Here is a 21,876-nt window from a genome sequence, read left to right on the forward strand (position 1 = left end):
GTCACCTAACATGTTGGCAACTGGTCGAGAAGTGCGTTTGCCAGCTGATGTTATTTTTGGCCAGCCAGATGACAAGAAAGAGGTGGTAGATTCGGCAGCAGCACACGCTTTGAAGCTACGGTAGAGAACCATGAGGGCTCACGAACTCGCTAGAGTTTTCTTGGCACGTAAAGCAAGGCGTAACAAGGAGATATACGACTCGAAACTCTCCTTTACTCAGTACCACGTTGGTGATGCAGTATGGTTCTTGCGAGAAGCTAGAAGAGTCGGTGTGTCGCCGAAGCTGGAACCGCTATATGATGGCCCATTTATTGTCACTGCAATGCCTTCTCAAATCCACCTCACTATTCAATTGGACGCAGACGGACAACAGAGGAGTATTCATCATGACAAGCTGAAACCTCATAGAGGGAAAAACATCCCAGCTTGGGTGTTAAAAGTGCAAAACAAACTGAAAGTGAAGCGCAACAATAGTGTAAATTAGTTAATCAAGTTTCGTGTTTAGCAAGTGCTTAAAGTTTTACGTCGTTAGTATATGGTTGTTCATACTGCAATGCGAATTTGTTGTTACATACATGTACAATGTACTCTTTAAAAAATAAAGTGAAAGTAAAAAAACAACATGATAGCAAAGGCTTGTTTATAGCCAGTCCGTTTATCACAGACATGTGTACAATGTTATTAACAATAAACAAACAACTCAACAAATCGGTGTAAACTATATCACAGTCATATTATCACTGCTGTTCGTATACAAATCGGGGTAAACTTAATCACAGTCATATTATCACAGTCATAACAGTTGCGTTATCACAGATATTCGTATCACAAGAGTAAGTAAGGAGAAGAAAATCGCTGAACACCTAGGAAATGAATTAACAAACTTAAATCCTATTAAACTTACGTGGTCAAGGACAGACTGATTCATGCATACTTGAGAAATTAGGTTTTAAAATAAATTAGTTCTTTAAAGGTCATGGAGAGTGTCAAGAAGCCTAGGCAAGTGCAGTAGAGGTGCAAAAGATGCCAGAAGACGGACCGAAGGTGTAGGCTAATGGCGCATATCTTCAAGCATCACGTGCCATTTGACCAGGCGCCTGTTTCGTGCAGTTTGTGCAGTTTCCGCTGCCAGACTCTACAGCATCTGATTGACCATATCATGAAGTACGCGCCCCACGTTAAAGAGGCGAAAGCAAGGGGAGTCACGGATCTCCGTAGATACCTGATCCGGTCTGAGAACCCCTACACTGTCTCAGAGGCTGATATCGAAAGACTAGGAGACTCGAGCCTGGAACAGTACATTGAGGAGACCGATGAGGGGTGGTTCGACGTGCAGGAGGATACGCCCCTGTTGCCAGACTGGTTAAGCGGGTCAGGCCCTTTGGTACAATCACCAATGACCCTTCCGTTACGCCCTGTAGTGAGCAGCAACATAGCAAGCAGATCATGCACAATATCTCCACTCACTAGTGGCTGGGTTGTCCCCGCTACGACTCCTATCTACAGGCCGACACCAAAGGCAGCATGCCCCATGGTTGCACTCCAAGTACCAGCCGTGAGCCTCGCTATCCCTACATCGGCTATACCTGGGACCCCTCTCCAAGACGAACCAGTTTTGCGTCTAGATAATGATTACAATTTTGATTTTCTCGAGGAGGAGCCGCTAGTGCCTTTGGCCCTTAAATCATCCAGTGCAGCCACTACGGCAAGCGAGGAGGTGAGGCACACTCCAACCAAACAGGCTCGGCTGTCACACTTTCCACCAGCAAACGCCTGTAACTAGGAACCGAAGAGGTCCCAGAGTGAAACGGCGGATGCAGCAGAGTCGGAGAAATTGCAGATCCTGCGCAACCTTCAAAAGATGGCCTCCGACATGACTTCCGGGATGGAACGCATCGCAAGAGAGATGAGCCGCCATAACCGCCTGCTGGACAAACAAACCGTTCTTCTATACATGATCACCAACGCGGTTCTCCAGATACGCGATGACCTCAACAAGAAGGAGAGTCATAAGGAAAAACGGCCTTCTATGAAAAGTGTGGCAAAATCGGTTAAGAAATGACATTCACAGAATATAGTTCATATGTACAATCAGTTAATGTACTGTTAAAACATAAGTTCAAAGTTTAATTTAAATGTTTATTTATAAAAGTTAAAACATAAGTATTTAAATACAGTGAAAATTCGAAATAAAAACCACCTGTAGGACTTTGTATGTATACTTTCATTCGTGTTTAACTTACATTGACATTTGTGAATTGACTCAGGAGAGCCAATTTTGTGTGAGGTATGTTATGAAATGCCCCAGCATTTCTGAATGACTTTGAAGATGCTTGTTTTAATACTAGTAGTTCTTACCTTTTCAATGTTGTTGTTTTGTCATCTTAAACAGGCACCCACCGCGAGTAGTCGTGTCCAGCGTTGTTTTAGTATAAACTATGCTCATTAAATTTTATTATTTTATAAGCACAATTTTATACTTCATATGTGTTTTATCCTGGGCTCGTTTTTGTTTCGATTTTTCCATTTGCAAGTGACATTACGACTCGCGAAATTTCATTACACAGATCCTTAAAGCATTTATTCAACTGTTTACTCACATTGGTGATTGGTAATATGCATTGCATGTAAACAATTCCTACTTAGTCTGTTAATATGTTTAATCCTTTCCTCATTAGATGCTAGTATCCCTGTGTAATCGCAAAACTCCTTTGCTTGCAATCATATTTTTGTCAGCCGTCAGCCATCTTACTTCCTGTGTTCGAAACGGTTGACTTGTTCCGAGTCAAGGTTGTCAGCAATGAATAGAAAACGCCCACATAATTTCACGGTATTATGCACCGCTCTTGTAAATTGTCATAATTTAACTGCGCTTATGTTTAATTCTTATTTAAAATCCAAGATGGCTGTCATTTGTCAGTTTTACTAAGTCAGTTGTTAAGTTGACGTTCGAATGTAGTTAAGTAATAATGACGTCATTGACCAGTTGTTTCGTCACTGACCACTTTTTGCCCATGTATTCTTGGTCATTGGTCAATAGTTGGTCAATGACCACATTTCGACCATTTTTCGACCACTTTTCGCCCCAGATGTTTGGTCAATCTCATCCCAGAGTATATAAGGAGCCGATGTTTTGTTCCGAGTCAGTCTCTCGGTTTTTTTTTCGTTTGGAACCACCTCCACGTCATTTTTAAAACAGAAATAACTTAAAATTCTTTCGAGTACGTGGTTTTGAATGAACATTATAACTTTTAAATGGTTCATATCTTAACACTTCAGAGTTTTACAAACAGTTTAGTTTAAAAAATAACTATTTTAAACGTAATCTGCATATATTATATTAATGCATTTTTGTGAATTGATCTGTTTTTGACCAGTCGAATATATTGAAGATTTTTAATATCGCTACATTGGAAGCAAACTGTAGATCTATCTGTTTAAAAGGATCAGTGTAAATAATACGCAGAATGTGTTAGCCAGTGGGTGCCAGCATACGTATAATATCGACTTTAATTGTATAATGTTTAAAGTTGAAGGTGAACGGAAATTGTGAATAAAAATGCAGTTTGAGAACGTTTATTGTCTTAAAGTCATTTTATTAACAATCCAGAATTTACCAGCCGTTGAGAATGCGATTTATCTGTAAGGTAAAACTCATAGATCTAGACAGTCAGTAGATCGCTACAATATCTGCCACCCATTTACGTTGCTGTTCCTCTTGAAATCCACACGCTGCCATCAGATTTCGCTCCGAAATCAAGTTATATGATAGCTGTGTAGAGGATATGACAGTTCTGAGTGTTCCCAGTGCGTCATGTTACCAGTGGATCAAATTCCTTTCTTGAAACATTCCTGGGTACATGGATTTTTTGACGTCATACGATCAACTTTCCAGTTGTAAGCTACATGCATATGTCATTGGGTTTATAACGTTCAATTTTATTTATATTTTCTCTCTGAAAGGCGTTTCTTTTTTTATTTAATTATTATTCATTTAATTTTTAGCAGTCACATAAACAACCAAGCAATGTAATATGGAATTTTTACACCCATTATTACTGCTTCTTCCTGTATTTGCGCGATGATTATCTGAAATATTAATTTAATGACGCTATATTCTTAAATCTTTTTCTATAAAGAAGGAATGTAGTTGACACTTGTTTGTAGTTTCATTTTATCGTTCGTCAAAAAGTTGTAACTCTGTTGCTCTGGTATCTTCAATACCATTGAGTAATTAAATTGTAATTAAATTGAATGCGTTTTAATTCCCTTTTATTATTGTTTGATTTGAGTTAAAATACTATGACGTTTAATTTTATTTACACTTAAATAAATTATGAATATTGCTGGGCCAAGTGTGAGGTTGAGCGCTCTATAACCGGTTTAAACCCCCAATGCTTTGCATTGACTGTTCCAAGGCGGTGACCCCAGCTTTATTCATATTTTGTGTTTATGTTGGTTTGTATTGTGCTGTATTGTGCTGTTTTGTACTGTTTGGGCAATAGGTCACTTGCCTTAAATAAAGGACCAACTAATTGTTTTAAATGAGAATTAAATACTGCTCCAGCAGCTTGAGTTTCACTTCTTTATATTGCAGTTGCATTCCTTTCAGCCTGCCACAATATTAAACTTTTCATCACACAGGATGTTATTTCTTTCTTGTTTGGTTTCAGTACTTCTTTTACAATCATTTTAAGAACTACATACAGTTTGGCCTGAGTGTCATTAAGATTGTTTACTAGTTCCGTTTCATCCATATTAAAGCAAATCATCCATTCGAAATATTTGAATTCACTGCCTTTAAATCCAATGGGGGTAACAACAGATGATAGACATCTGGCGTACAATATATCCAAACGAAAGCAAATTCACCTGGCACTCAAACACAAAACCAACAATAATTTGTAGATTAGACTATTTTTAAATATCTGAGTCATTTTGCAACATTATTGACACATATAGCATAAAACCAGGATTTATGACTGACTCTCTAGTTGAACTTAAACTACACAAAATACAACCTGAAAGAGGCCCAGGATACTTTAAAACTAATAACACCATCTTATTAGATACACATTATCAAACGCAAATAAAACAAGAAATAATCAATACAGTTCAAAATAATAAAGATGCAAACTCAAACACCTTATGGGAAGTAATTAAAGAAAATATACGGAACACAACAATTAGATACACATCATTCAAACAAAAAAAAAACAACACACAAACTTGAAACTGAAACCATCAAAATCATTGAAACACTTGAAAAACAATTACATGAAACAAACACAAACGGTACCGAAGTCATTGAAAATGAAATAACATAAAAAAACAAGTATTAGAAGGAATTTAGCATACACATCTCAATGGAATAATACCACGAGCACGTGCACAGCATGTTAAACACAATGAAAAAAATACAAAATACTTCGCAAACATCGAAAAACGTAGAAGTGAACAAAAAACTGTACACAAACTAGTAGTCAATGGCGAAAATATAACAAACAGAACTCAAATACTAGAAGAACAACGTTCAATTTTCGAAACTCTCTATAAACGAAAACTTGTTGAAAATAACACCCTTTTTACAAATACACATCATGCTTTAAATCAAGAGGAAAAACAAATGTGCGATGGATTACTTAATGAATACGAATGTGGATTAGCACTAAAAGAAATGCAAAATAACAAAAGTCAAGGATCTGATGGCATCACAATCGAATTTTATACAATATTCTGGAATGATATTAAAATACACTTAATTAATTCACTTAACTATTCATTTAATAACGAAAACTTAACTACGCTACAAAAACAAGGTATAATATCACTCATTCCAAAACCTGGAAAAAACTTAGAATCCTTATCAAACTGGCGCCCGATTAGTTTACTGAACAATGATTATAAAATTGCAACTAAAAGTATATCAAACAGAATAAAAAAAAATAGTACCATCAATCATTTCAAGATCTCAATCTGGTTTCATAAAAGGACGTTACATTTGTGAAAACGTACGTCTGATACAAGAATGCATAAATTATTTCAACCAACTAAACAATTCTGGCCTCATTTTCTTTGCAGACTTCGAAAGAGCTTTCGATTCACTAGACCATTCGTTTATGTTCTCTTGCTTAGAAAATATGAATTTCGGTGAAAGTCTAATTAAATGGGTTAAACTATTTCATACCGATATTAACAGCATAATAATTAACAATGGCTTTTTCTCAAACAGTTATAAGATGTCCACTTTCATCCTCGCTATTTATTATATGCATTGAGTATCTATCACACTATATCCAATCAAATAAACATATAAAATGAATATCGCTAGAACCTGACGAAGAAATTAAACAGTCCCTTTTTGCTGACGATGCATTTATTTTTCAAATGACAGTAGTGACTCATTCAATAATCTTATAGAATCGCTAACCCTTTTTGGAATGGCATCGGGTCTTAAACTAAACAAAAGTAAATGCACTGTGCTACGAGTAGGCAAATTTAAACAAAGTAATATTCATCTTAAAAAAGAAATGAAATTCAACTGGACATCATATGAAGCAACAACGCTAGGAATAACCTTTACAAACAATGAAAATGAAACAATACTAAAAATCATACTGCCTAAATTGCAAAAATTCAAAAAATGTTTAAAATCATGGCAGCATCGTAAACTTACACTTATTGGAAAAAACACCGTGCTGAAAACGTTTGCACTCCCTACATTAATTTATACACTAACAGTTTTCTCAAATCCACCAATCAGAAATATTTAATTTCATATGGGACCGGAAACCTGATAAAATTAAGCGAACTCAATTAATTCAATCAGAAGAATATGGAGGTATCAGACTAACGGATATAGATTCTTTCCTGAATGCAATCAAATGCAGTTGGGTTAAAAGATATTTAGATAATACCAATACGAGTAAATGGAAATTATTCTACCGGAAAATTCGTAAAACATATGGTGACTCTATACTTTTTGAATGTAATATCGACAATAAAATCTTAGATGAAATTTCAACCAAAAACGTATTTCTAGCGAATGTTCTATCGGCATGGTGTAAAGTTACTCATAATTTAGAAACCAAAATAAACAGTAAAATCATTCTGTGGAACAATAAAGATATAACTACTAACAATAAAACGTTTTTCTATAAACATTGGTTCGAATGAAACATAAAATATGTAGATCAATTGTACGACTACAGAATAAACGACTTCTATACTTTTGATAACTTGTGCTACATATTCGGAATACCTACAAGAAACTTCCTGATGTAGTACACACTGATCAAAAGTATTCCCATACATATTAAAGCTGTAACCAATACAAATAACACACCATGTACTCAAAAAACATTCGTAGAAAACATAATTGCAAAACAAAACAAAAACCTTCTTGGAGAAAAAGAATTTAATTGGACACAAATATTTGTCATGCCATATAAATCAACTACTGATAGCACACTGAGAAACTTTCAATATAAATACATCCAGAGAATCATAGCTACAAATAAACATCTTTTTAAATGCAACCTATCCAACACAAATCTATGTGATATGTGTAGTAAACATATTGAAACAATAGAACACCTTTTCTGGGATAGTAAACATATTCAATCTCTATGGAATCAATAAACAACCTTTCTTGAGAAACACACATTAAATGTTAAACTATCTCTCTTAGACATCAGTTTAGGGGTAAATACCTTCAAAATATAAGAGGTTTATAATGCTGTGAATTACATAATTATATTAATGAAATATTTTATATTCAGCATGAAATACAGAACACAAAGACCTACCATGAACTGTTTTATTCATTATTTAAAACTGAAGATTCAAATAGAAAAAGAAATTGCCCTAAATAATGATACACTTCACTTATTTGAACAAAAATGGATACACATTAAACTTTCATAAAGTCCAGTATGCTTTCTACCCACATTATGCAACTCATCCTTATTCATAATTATTCTGTTGTTGTATTTTTTTACAAACAACCAAATAAAAGAAAAACACTACATATTAACCTGTTTTTCCCTTTTTCCTTTTTTTTAATCACAAGAACAAAAAAGTATATATTAGCATATCTTGTATAACATGTTTGAACATTATTGCTGCTACATGGTATCACTTTGTTTTATGAGTATATACATGTATACATTGTATGCTTTATATTGAATAAAAAAAGCAAACAAAAAACAGATCCTAATGATACAACCTTCTTCACGACATCTTGAGGCGACCAAAGTCGAGGTCGCTGAGCCCATCTCTGCAGAATGTTGGGGCATTGACAGTGTTCTGCAAAAACTAGGTACATATTAACAAATGATCCTATTAATCTCGGTAATGAGGGTCCCACGCGTTCAAGTCGAGCTCCTATTTCAAATTTACGTTTTGAAAGTTCATCAAGCAATAAACCACTGCTAAGGAAAGTGTTCCCTTTCCCGTCATCACAAAGAATATTATTTTTATCAAATTGTAAATGTGTGGTAGCACATCTCTCCAGAAACATCCTACAGTGTCCTGGGTATGCACGTGTATCCATCCTGTACACTTCTATGTCGTCTGGTATGGTGTGTAGATCGACTCCAGCTTCCACACAGAGGACACTTTTAAGCGTTAACAACAAGTCATGGTCGCTTTCCAACCAGCAGGTAAGCCCCTCAGCTTTGCTGCCAGCTGTGAAGGTAGTGCCATTTTCGGATGGTTCTTTTCTCAGCATATCATTTTTCTTGTACTTTTCAACACGTCTCCGTCTGATCTCCTCCCCGTATCCCAGCAGGTTCATTATATTGATGACTTCCACGGACACGCCCTCGACATGATTCTGAAAATAAACAGGATCGAATTATTGCATAGACTTTAAACGTCATGTTATTTTCCAGTATCATATTCCAGTATCATATTCCGGTATAGTGCATTTTGTGTTTTTTTATATGTATAAACAGTTTGTGATATCAGTAAAATGTTAAATTGTTCCTAATGAACATATAGTAATTTATTTCGATAAACTAAAATTTAAGTATTCTTAATGCGAAACCTGAAATCATTGATTTGTTTCGCATTGATTTACCCCTAGCATTTAAGTTATTGTATTTATATCATTATTATCAAAATGACTTTTACGAAACCCATAAGTATGTTTATATTTGTCTGTAATTATCTGTGCAATTTTCAATTTTAACTCTCCATCTATCAGATATTGTTCAAATGTGTAATATTGTATTTGTTTACACATCTACGGTAAGCGGTTCGACGCATAATCCCAAGAAACCAGTATTTTCATGAGCACCTAGGTTCTCAAAATGAGAACCTAGGTTCCCATGAGAACCATGGTTCCAAAATGAAATCTTGGGTTCTCATGAAAACTAAAGATATCCGAGAGAACGACGCGACATGCTGTCGAGAACCTAGGTTCCTTTGAAAACCTTGGATATTAAACAAGAACTTTGGTTCTCAGAATGAGAAACTAGGTTCCCATGAAAAACCTAGTTTCTCATGAGAATCTAAGTTCTATGTGTCTATGAGAATCTAGGTCCTCATGAAAAAGCTAGTATCTCATGAGAACCTAAGTTCTCTAGCGTAAACTAAGGTTTTCAAATGAGAACCAAGGTTCTCATGAAAAACCTAGTTTCTCATGAGAACTAAGGTTCTCATGAAAAACCTGATTTCTTGGGATTTCATAAACCTAGTTTCTCATGAGAACCTATGTTCTCTTAAAAAACCCAGTTTCTTAGGATTTCAAAAAACTAGTGTCTCACGAGACCCAGGTTCTCATGAAAACCTAGTTTGTCATGAGAACCTAGGTTGTCATGAAAAACCTTGTTTCTTGGGATTTTACAACAGGCATAAGCCGTCGGTGACCGCCTCTTGATCATATGTACGACGTTTTCCGTGCATGGATGTTCTTGAGGAATGAAATTAGTAAAACAATCGGTCTACATTGGTCTGTTAACATAAATACAAAATTAAACTGTTTATTATGAAATACATCGTTAATTGTAAATATTATTTTGAGAATAAAAATTGAAACAAATTCAGGTTAACCGTTATATAATTCATTGTTACCGCATTAAATGAGTTTCAGATATTCAATTCTCTTGTTCGGGCCTGAATTGACTGTACGGTACAGTATTGGGCTATTTTTTAGTTTTCTATTTTAAGTATGTTTGTGATATATTTAAGCAATCATTATGGTATAAATAGAATGTTAATTTTTATTGATAATGTTGTCCCGTAATACAAGTAAAATAGATAGTAGAACAAATAATAAATCACTCAGAAATTTGTAATATAGATCACAAGTTTTATCGTATAAACTATAATTGTAAAAACATTCATAAAACAAGATTTGCTATTATTAAATTGTGTAAAAATTATCTTTAAAATGATAATTATAAATGATTGAATGAAAACTATTATCAGGTGTAAATTATGTTCATAAAACAAGAATTGCATTTTTAAATTGTGAAGAAATTGTCCTCAAATAATAAGTACAATAATACTTATTAAATTGTGGTATAAAATTATTAAAATTATTATTATACAAGATTATTATTGTAAAATACTAGGCATTTTCAATTTAAAGACAAATTTCGTAAAATCTTAATTTGTGTAAGTTTAAAAAAAATGTATCAAATTACGAACTAACGCGTAAAGCTTTCCGTTCCAAAAGGTGAGCTGTCAATTAATATTCATAACCCATTCATAACTCGAGTTAATTTATTCCGCCTTTTTCTATTTATAGATCGTTTATGTATAAGCTAGCCGAAATGAGCGTAAATTACATCTCAGTAGACGGGTTATTTACCGGCTATTGACATGTTCTTACGATACGGTTACGATCCACTTATAGTTTATTTCCTGGTTATCTTCCGCGACACTAGAAAAAGTCGAAAAACAGAGTTCTAGGGACATTTTTAGGCTAAGAGTATCTTAAATATTTAAAATTGCTATTTTACTTGTATTAAATTCTTGATTATTTTAACTGAAGTTATTATTTCATTTGAATATTAAAGAAAACTGAAATTATTTAGAGACTTGTGTCGTTAATATATTTAGGGACTTGTGTTCATTAAAGATCTGTATCAACAAAATATTCAGAGACTAGTGTTAACGAATTATAGGTGTACTGTGGAACTTGTGTCATCAGTTAAGTGACAATTTGTAATAATCTATTATTCAATCTTAAGATATCGGCCCACACTGCAAAAAAACTTATGCACTAAAGACTTTGCAAATATATTTCAATAACTTGAGATATCTGCAAAAATAAAGTTCTTAACGGCGTGTTTTTATTCTGTCCGGCCCGTGTGTAATCAAATGTGAACCCTATTGATCGTGCGCCCTGAATAATGTGTGTCCCGTATTCCAAACGATCAAGTTTGAGAACCTGTGGTTCCCAAATGAAAACCTGAGGATTTAGTATTAAAGATGAGAACTTAAGTTCTCTTCATGAAAACTATGGTTTTCAGTGTTATTCTGGGAACCTAGGTTCTCATGAGAACTATGGTTCCTAAATGAAAACCACGGATTATGGCAAGCAGTTCGATAAATAATCCCAAGAAACTAGGTTTTTCATGAGAACCTAGGTTCTCATTCTGAGAACCGAGGTTCTTACCAGAACCTTGGTTTTCAAATAAAAACATAGGTTCTCATGAAAAACCTAGTTGCTAATGAGAACCTAGGTTCTCATGAAAACCTAGGATATCGAATAAAAACTTGGGTTCTGGAAGCCATGTGCAATCTTCAAGCGAGAACCTATTCTGAAGAGTTTCAGGCCCTGATATACTCATGTGTAACGACTGTTCAGACTGCAGTGTTTTGAAACGCTTTCAGTCTCAAATTCGCCCAAAGAAGACGACTGGACTGGCTGCTACGTAGGTCCATGATTTACACATGTATGATCACTGTACTTCTGTGTCTCGGAATGCTAAAAGTCTCCGAATACCCATGAGAGACAAATGCGCAAGCTGTTGTTTCTAGTAATGTTTCAATAATTGACTTATCCATGAGTGACGATTGTACAGGATGCTGTGTTTGGGAACGCTTTCAGTCACTGGCTTACCTGTTAGTGACGACTGTTTGCGATATTGTATCGGGAAACGTTCTCAGTCCCTCACATAACATTGAGTGATGGAGTTAAAGGCTCCTTCATGTAGGAACGCTTTGAGCCTCTGACTTACCCAATAGCAACGACTGTACAGGAAATTGTGTCCGGAAAGCACTTTCAGTTGCTAACTTACCTGAGCGTAACGGCTGTAAAGGCTGTTATGTTTTGAAACTCTTCCGGTTTCTGACATGGTACGATCAATCCTGCCTTCTGCCAGTTTCAGTCGGCTGCAAACTCAAAAATATTTTTTAATTTAAAATAAAAACAATATGAATATGTCAATAACTCAGGACTTCACACGTAGCCCAAACATGCCATTTTGCAAGAGATTGATATTTTAGCAGGTTAACAAATGGCCTGTGTAATTATGTATGATACTCTGGAAAAGGATCTTAACGTACTGACATAAGTCTTTATAGGCCGAAAAATGTTTTAATTCCCTTACTGTACATGTTGATTTTGAAATAAACTCATGGAATTCACCATTTGATATTTTACTTTTTATTTATATGCGTGTTTACACAAGAGAATTAAAACAAGTTCCAAGTATACTTGCCACATGAAAATTTAATATAAAAAATAGATTTATGTAGTCAGTAACACAAACATTGTTGGCAAAACACTCGAACATTTGCGTAGATATTAAGATATAACAGTCGTATTTAAAAAGACGATATTTTGAAATTGATTTTGAACTTTCGATTTCAAATAATCTCACATGTTATTTAAAGTAAAATGTGTGTTACAGTTTGTTTTTTTTTGCGATAAACATTTAACATGAATGTGTAATGTGAAACAAATTTCATCAATATATATTTACGTAAGCATTAACAATACTGCAAAAGAACTTATTACAAATAAACTTACCTTGACTGTAAGCAAGCATACACAAAGATTTGACCGATCATTGAAATGACTAGTTGCTTTTATAGTCGTAGTATGTAGAAGCATGTGGTGCTGGTGTCATTAAGAGAGATTTTCAGGGTGAAGAATTTTTCTCTACTAGCTACACCATTGTGCAGCAATCTGTGTTTGTGGGAGCAGTGGTCTCATGGTAGGACGCTGGCTCAGAGATCGAGAGGTCCCTGGTTCGAATCCCGCCATGACCACTGGACTTTTCCTTCTCAAGAAATTTATTCCACATTTGCTCCTCTCTACCAAGGTGTATAAATGGGTACATGTGAGGAAAATAGATCAATGTGCCGTGGCTGAATACTGCGCCGAATGTTAACGGACGACTTATGACCCAGTGATCAGGGGGTAAATGTAAAGTCGATTGAAGATCTATATCGAAATCAGACTCACACACCTTTTTGTGGTTGGTTTTACTAATGTCATTTAGAGCGATTGGTTGTCATGTTGTGAACACTGCAAGTAGTAGTAGTAGTAGAAGTAGTAGTAGTAGTAGTAGTAGTAGTAGTAGAAGTAGTAGTAGTAGTAGAAGTAGTAGTAGTAGTAGTAGTAGTAATAGTAGTAGTAGTAGTAGTAGTAATAGTAGTAGTAGTAGTAGTAGTAGTAGTAGTAGTAGTAGTAGTAGTAATTGTAGCAGTAGTAGTAGTAGTAGTAGTAGTAGTAGTAGTAGTAGTAGTAGTAGTAGTAGTAGTAGTAGTAGTAGTAGTAGTAGTAGTAGTATAAGTAGTCATACTAGTTGCTTTTATAGTCGTAGTATGTAGTAGCATGTGGTGCTGGTGTCATTAAGAGAGATTTTCAGGGTGAAGAATTTTTCTCTACTAGCTACACCATTGTGCAGCAATCTGTGTTTGTGGGAGCAAGGGTCTCATGGTAGGACGCTGGCTCAGAGATCGAGAGGTCCCTGGTTCGAATCCCGCCATGACCACTGGACTTTTCCTTCTCAAGAAATTTATCCCACATTTGCTCCTCTCTACCAAGGTGTATAAATGGGTACCTGTGAGGGAAATAGACCAATGTGCCGTGGCTGAATACTGCGCCGAATGTTAACGGACGACTTATGACCCAGTGATCAGGGGGTAAACGTGAAGTCGATTGAAGATCTATATCGAAATCAAACTCACACACCTTTTTGTGGTTGGTGTTACTAATGTCATTTAGAGCGATTGGTTGTCATGTTGTGAACACTGCAAGTGGGTTACAATTTAAAATGTTGCGTTATTCTTTCACTTTGGCATTGGTACTCAGCACTAAAATTGACAAAGCAAGAATAATGTGATCTTCGCTCATGGAAATTGTGGCTTAATGCATATGCGTTAATTATCTTCCCATATCAGCCTGTGCACTTCACACAGGCTTATCAGGGACGACATGTCTCCATTTTTCTGTATTTTTCTGTATGTTCATTTAGAAATCACTGTTATTTTCACATATCAGAGACTACTGCGGAAAAAAATATATCTACAAGGTTTTTATTAAAACACCTCTAATATAAAGGGAGTTTATTTTTCTTTCCATTGCACTCAAATACCTAACTACAGGTAGATAGTTTTCTTTCTAAATAAAGATGTACATTACAAATGCTAATCTCATATACAGTGGAAACCCTTTCAACCGGATCCTCTCTAAACCGGAATCCTCTCTAAACCGGACAAATTGTCCGGTCACATTTTTTCCCCTATAAAACCATGCGTAAAATATCTCCTCAAGACCGGAATCCCCTCAATTCCAAATACCGGTCATTCTTTGGATCAACATTGGGTCATTCCATACGTAATTGTACCTCTCTTAACCGCTCAGGGCCGGTTTATTGCACCTAAGACCTAGTGTCAAAAAGTTGTGAATAGCGGATTAAAGATGCGTTAAATTAATAAAGGTGGTCGAAAAAATTGTTAACTGTAAAAATCGCAAAACAATTTAAAGATACTTGTCCTGTGATGTACATATCGATCAAGTGATAATACTGATTATAATTATTGATAACGAGCATAGAGTACTTTAGTGTGTTTTGTTTTTGATAAAGGAAGCCGTGCTAAATTGTAATAATGTTAATGCTATTTAATTTTGTGTTGTTTATCACAATTACTAATTAAGTGTCATATGCAATGGTGATTTGCAGAGTTATTGAAGCAGTTGCATTAAGAAATTCATTTAGATTTTCAAACTGTTAACTAAGACTACAAATGTCCGAACCTCCTTCTAAGCGAATGCGCGTGGATTGTCCCTATAAGACAAAATCAAATTGATCAAAGAGTCACAGATGTTCCCTAAACCTACACTAAAGATGCTGTCAAAGAAATATGGGGTAGGAATTTCGACGATCGGGGTTATCGTTCGAAAAAAGTAAATTCACACAACAAATGCATACATGTATAAAATAGAGTTTTTCAGGGTGCACTGTTTGATTTATATTGTGACTGATATTGTTGATATATGTAAATAAACTATTAAAATTTGCTGAAAGTGTGTTTTCCACATTAGGCTATGTAATTGACTTTCTGAAAGTAAAAAAGTCAATGTCCCCTCTAAACCGGAATCCTCTCTAAACCGGAATTTCCTGTCGGTCCCGAGGTTGTCCGGTTTAGAGGGGTTCCACTGTATTACATTGAAATAATATACAAGTTGAAAATGCTTGATGTCAATACTAACTTCACAGTCATATTTCAAAAGAAAACACTTAAAAGGTTATCTTTGGTGGACTAATGGTGAAACTGAAAGCATATTTGATTCATAAAATAACCAATACTCTTTGGACAAACTTACATACAATTGGCAGATTCTGCTATATATGATGTTGTACACTCAATACATATGGTAGGATTTATGTTGACCAATGCCAGGCAGCATGTTAAACCTGAACATTTGTCTATTGAAAATGCTAGTTTATCAATTTTTACAAATTAAATTGTGAGCAAATCCTTAAAAGAGTGTATTGCCTGTGCCTTTTACCCTTATGTAAAAAGTTTTCTTGCTTGTTTCTTTTTTAAGGTCAACAACAGTTAAACAGTTTTTTGTTTAATTAAAAAAAATCTTGTTTTTTCATAACTGATCACTATTTTTCATGTTTGGGTATTTTTCATCTGCGGATTTGGAAAATGATCTTCTTTTATTTGGAAGGTACCTTTCATGGGTACCTAATAAAAGTAGAAGAAAAAAACATAAGTAACTTTAAATGAATGTTAACACATCTAAAGGGGGCTTTGCTTAAATAAATTGACATGTGAATACAAAAATGCCATACACTTTTTGTTTTGATTTATTCAAAACATTATGTGCTACATACACTGTACCCATCATCAGCTGCTGCATTTTTATTATAACACAAACAATGATCATAATTGTCATAGTTGTTTATTATCAGTTATTTACACTATCCTCCCTGTGGCTTCAAGAAAAATTAAATCAGATGGGTCAGAGTATTTAACTTTTTCACTTAGATTACAGTAAAGCTTATGGGTAAACATCCCGAAAGTTTGAGTCCCGGACTTTGTCTGAAAATGTATGGCATGTATGAATTAACTGTTTTTTTTGTTAGCTGTTTTTCTTTGCATTATAGGTCTGTCTTGTCAGAGAAAAATGGGGTCCACTGCCATCCATTATCGAGTATGGAAAACGATGCCTCTTCAGTTTTCTGCCCAGACTGCTAAGGATGCCTCGAATACTAGTGGGCTCATACTCAGTGAAATTGGACTTTTGAAGCGACAACATGAAGGTAGAAATGTAGTCGTCAAAAGCGTCAACTTTAATATGGTGCATTTCTCTGGATTCGCCACGCCATGCAAGGAAACGTTTGAACTTGTTGGTGTCGTTCAAAGTTTTTTTGGCCATGTTTTAATATTCTTCATTTTTGATGAATTGTTGAACATCAGAAAAATTTATGTCTTTAAATTCAGTTTGAACCAAGGGACTTTCAAGACTGGAATTTTGAGTTTCATTTGTTTCAAAACTTTGATCATTAATTAAAGGTTTGCTACTCGCTAAGTTATTGAGCATGGGATCAGCACAAGGAGTTAACTCATTAACAATTTCAGCTGGATCAAAACCAAATTTGTTTTTAAACTTTTCATAAGTCATTTAATAAATACAAAATACAAATACATAGCATTTATATAGCGCAAAAAGTATTTACATATTCTATTGCGCTTCACAATATTACACATTCAGCATTAAAACCAAAACGTATTAACGATATACATTTATGTTCGCGAACGTTAAAGCAATCAACAAACAATTACTATTTTGGTTAGTAAAAAATGCAGATTTCATATTTATCCTACAAGTACATTCATTGTTTGTAAAATTGTCCAAAGAGATGTGTTTTCAGCCTTGATCTAAAACTGGCTTCAGATTGACAAGCTCTAAGATACTCAGGTAGATTGTTCCACTTTGGACCGACGACGGCAAGAGATCTGTCAGCAAGTTTTGTTCGTCGTCTAGGGATGTTGAATTTTGTGTCATTGTTTGACCTTAATTTGTATTGTCCTCGAGCACGTACAAACAATTCTCTTATGTAAACTGGAGCTGTGCCATTGATTACTCGAAATACTACAACTAAAACTTTAAACATCACCCTGGCCTCTACAGGGAGCCAGTGTAACTTTTTTAGGAGATCAGTGATAGGTTCTTCAAAAGATGCGTTCAGGACTACTCTTGCGGCATGATTTTGTACTTGCTGTAGCTTCTTGATTTGGTAAGCGGGAATTTCCGTAAAAAGACCATTGCAAAAGTCAATATGCGAATGAAATAATCCATGTGCTAATGATGCAGTAGACTCTTTTGTAAGATGTTTTCGTATAGCTTTGATAATCTTACTGAAACTGTTCGAACTTGTTCTTAAATTTCATCATCCCAAACAATATTGAAACCATATGTGTTTTCAGACATTTAACTTACAAATCTTGTTTATTTCAATGTTTATCCTTATTTCTTTTTTTTCCAATAAATTTTGTTGCAGACAACTTTTTACTGTACAGCAGGGTAACATCAAATTCATTTTTTATATAAATAAACAATAACAAAACAAAATCGTGTATTTTTTATATTTTATTTCAACATTTGTTCTGTTAAATATGTCATATATTTTCTTTTCTGCAAAATATGCACATTTTCTTCCAATGGGTGACCGTAAAATTTTATCAATGAACAAAACAATATCGACCTAATTGAAGCGCATATCGCCTCACGTCATTTGAAAAGTAGTCGGTCCACGCGATAGGTCTATTCAACAAGATGGGATAGAGGCTAGTCTATTCCATGGGACGTTATACCGTCAATTTCGCGGTGAAGATGAGATAAACAGTCATTATTACATCAACAGACTGCTGAATATGTCATTCTGCAATGTGACAATGCCGCCTTCCATAAACATCCGTAGACACACCACTAAAGCTATCTCGTTCATTCGTCTCTGTATCTCCGTCAGGATGATATCCGAGAAATCACACTCGCCGTTCGCATCTCTACGACTCTGCTCGAATCTTATCATCCACTCCAGCCTTAGCATCTCCATCTCAAGCCTTTTCCTGCTGAACCACAGCAGCGGCTCTGGGTGACAGATAATCGCCCGTCGTATCTTTGGCAATCTAAGTATTACCCTGGGTCCTTCCTCCATCATGTCCGCGATATCTGCCACCCATTTACGCTGCTGTTCCTCCTGCAATCCACACGCTGCCATTAGATTTCGCTCAGGAATCATGTAGTATGGCAGCTGTGTAGAGGATATTACAGTTCTGAGTGTTCCCAGTGCGTCATGTAACCATTGGATCAAATTCCTGTCTTTAAACATTGCAGTTGCATTCCTTTCAGCCTGCCAAAATATTAAACTTTTTAGCACAAAAGATGTTATTTCTTTTTTCTTTGGTTTCAGTACTTCTTTTACAATCATTTTTAGAAGTACATACACTTTTGCCTGAGTTTCAGTAAGATTATTAACTAGTTCCGTTTCACCCATATTAAAGCAAATCCTCCATTCGAAATATTTAAATTCACTGCCTCTAAATCCTATGGGAGTAACAACAGATCCCAATGATACAACCTTCTGCACGACATCTGGAGGCGGCCAATGTCGAGATCGTTGAGCCCATCTCTGCAGGATGCCGGGGCATTGACAGTGTACTGCAAACACTAGGTCTATATTAATTTCTTGTCCTATTAATCTCGGTAAAGAGGGCCCCGCGCGTTCAAGTGGAGCTCCTATGTTAAATTTACGTTTTGAAAGTACATCAAGCAATAAACCGCTGCTCAGCAAAGTGTTTCCATTTCCGTCATCACAAAGAACCTTATTATCAAAATGTAAATGTGTGTGATCGCATCTTTCCAGTAACATCCTACAGTGTCCTGGGTATGCACGTGTATCCATCATGTACACTTCTATTTCGTCTGGTATGGTGTGTAGATCAATTCCAGCTTCCACACAGAGGACACCTTTTGGCATGAACAGCAAGTCATGGTCGCTTTCCAACCAGCAGGTCAGCCCCTCGGCCTTGCTGCCAGCTGTGATGAAAGTTGAATCAAGGTGTTGTGCGTTCCACAGCATATCATTTTCCCTGTATTTTTCAACACGCCTCCGTCTGGTCTCCTCCCCGTATCCCAGCAAGGTCATTATATGGCAGACTTCCACGGACACACCTTCGACGTGATTCTGACAATAAAGAGTATGAAATTAATGCATAGACTTAAAACGTCATGTTATTAAACATTATCAAATTCCATTTACGTGTAATTTGTTTTCATAAAAAATAAAGTTTGTGATATCAACTTAAATGTAAAATTGTTCCTTACCAACATTTTATATTTTATTTTGCTAAAGTTTAATTTAAGTATTCTTAAAAAGAAAAATGAATTCATTGATTTTTTGGAATTTATTTACCAATAGCATTTAAGTTACTGTATTTAAAGTGTTACTATCAAAATGATTTTTACGGAACGCATAAGTCTGTGATATATGTACATGTATGTCATTATAACTCGCCATCTATCAGATATTGTTCAAATGAGAAATGTTTTAAATGTTTACACAACCAATCATAATAATTAAGGAGATACAAATTATGAGAATCACTCGAAAGTAGCATTTGTCTACACCTCAGTATTTGTGAACCTGTTCAGTCCCTGACGTACACCAGAGTGACGATTGTGTATGAAAAAACGACTGTACAGGCTTCTGTGTGTGGGAACGCTTCGAGGCCCTGATTTACCCATGTGTCACGACTTTACAAACTGCATTGGTTTGGAACGCTTTACGTCTCTGATTTGCCCGTGAATGACGACCTGACTGGCTGCTATGTCAGTCCATGACTTACACTTGAGTGATGACTGTACATGCTGCTGTGTCTTGAAATGCTTAAAGTCTCTGAATACCCATGAGTGACGAATGCACAAGCTGTTGTGTCTAGTAACGTTCCAATAATTGACCATTGCATGTGTGAAGACTGTACAGGCTGTTGTGTCTGTGAACGCATATAGTCCATTACTTACCTGTGAGTGACGACTGTATGTGCTATTGTACGGAGAACGTTCTCAGTCCATCATATAAGATTGAGTGATGGCGATAAAGGCTGCTTCATATCGGAACGCTTTGAGCCTCTGACTTACCCAAAAGCAACGACTGTACAGGTAAGTGTTTGTGTGAAGCACTTTCAGTTGCTAACTTACCCGAGAGTAACGGCTGTACAGGCTGTTATGTATTGAAACTCTTCCTGTGTCTGACATGGTAAGATCAATCCTGCCTTCTGACATTTTAAGTTGGCTGCAAACTCAAATGTTTTAAAAAAATTAAAATAAATTCAATAAGAAGATGTCAATAACTCCGTACTGAACATGTAGCTGAAACATAACATTTTTAAAGAAATTGATCTTTCAGCAAGTTAACATATGGCCTGTGTAATTCTGATAATCTGGAAAAGGATCAAAACGTACTCAAATAGGTCTTAATGGGCTTATTAATGTTTTAATTTCCTTACTGTACACGTTGATTTTGAAATAAACTCAATGAATTTACTATTTGATAGTTTACTTTTATTTTATATGCGTGTTTAAATTAGAGTATTAAAACAAGTTCCAAAAATGCTTGCCAATGAATTTAATATAAACAAAAATAGATTCACATATTCAATAACTGAAACATGTTTGGCAAAACACTCGAACATTTGCGTAGATATTTGAATATTACAGTCAGATTTCAAAAGACGTTATTTTGAAATTGAATTTGCACTTTCGATTTCAAAATAATCTCACAAGATATTTAAAGTAAAATGTGTGTTACAGTTTATATTTTTGCGATATACATTTAACAAACTTCATAAAAATATATTTACCTAAGCATTAACAATACTGCAAAAGAACTTATTACAAATGAACTTACCTTCAGTGTAATCACACATAAATAAAGATTGGACACATCATTGCAAGGACTGCCAGGTATTTTATCTTCCGGCTTTCTGTTATCTACCGATTCATACATTGTTGGTTGCAATGTTTGTTTATGAGTCATCAATAGAAATTGCTAAAATCATAAAGCGTTACAAATAAACGAATAATTTGAACAATTTGAGTGTTTCTGTTTGTTTTCGTTGTTTGTTGTGGCAATTGTTGGATTGCTTACATAAAGTATAACATATTTATATTAAGTAAATTCCCGCAAAGCAAAGTGGTTCAAGGCAAAGCTTTTTACTTCAAATGCCAATGGATCGAGTTCAGATGAGGCCAACTCCATTTTCTCTTAAATACTTTGTTATATACGAGAGCTCTTTAGTTCTTGTTTACATTTATTAATTTAATGAATTTCATGACGAACTTCAAACAATGCCCCCACACATTGGTGAACAAGTCCGTTTAAAATATTTAAG

General features: G+C 35.2%; 1 protein-coding gene across 2 annotated transcripts; it reads right to left on the reverse strand.

Moving 5' to 3' along the window:
• Positions 1 to 18,046: 18,046 nt before the first annotated feature.
• Positions 18,047 to 21,487, reverse strand: LOC127874474 (uncharacterized). 2 transcript variants are annotated; one of them, XM_052418831.1, is made up of 3 exons: positions 21,393 to 21,487; positions 20,684 to 20,777; positions 18,047 to 19,670 (listed from the first exon to the last, which is right to left on the reverse strand). In XM_052418831.1, exons 2-3 carry the CDS (start codon positions 20,765 to 20,767, stop codon positions 18,336 to 18,338), a joined length of 1,419 nt encoding a protein of 472 aa, XP_052274791.1. In that variant the 5' UTR covers positions 20,768 to 20,777; positions 21,393 to 21,487; the 3' UTR covers positions 18,047 to 18,335. The 2 variants fall into 2 exon arrangements, with proteins under 2 accessions (XP_052274791.1, XP_052274790.1); XM_052418830.1 differs by lacking the exon at positions 21,393 to 21,487 and having other exon boundaries at positions 20,684 to 20,817.
• Positions 21,488 to 21,876: the final 389 nt, after the last annotated feature.

The sequence above is a fragment of the Dreissena polymorpha genome, chromosome 3 (assembly GCF_020536995.1).
Source record: "Dreissena polymorpha isolate Duluth1 chromosome 3, UMN_Dpol_1.0, whole genome shotgun sequence".
Taxonomy (NCBI): Eukaryota; Metazoa; Mollusca; class Bivalvia; order Myida; family Dreissenidae; genus Dreissena; species Dreissena polymorpha.

Bases quoted from the DNA above. Each gene is read 5' to 3' on its own strand.
- LOC127874474 (XM_052418831.1), bottom strand. From the start codon at position 20,767: ATGTCAGAAGGCAGGATTGATCTTACCATGTCAGACACAGGAAGAGTT. The intron at 19,671-20,683 runs GTAAGTTAGCAA...CTTTATTGTCAG, and splicing joins TGTACAGCCGTTACTCTCGG to AATCACGTCGAAGGTGTGTC.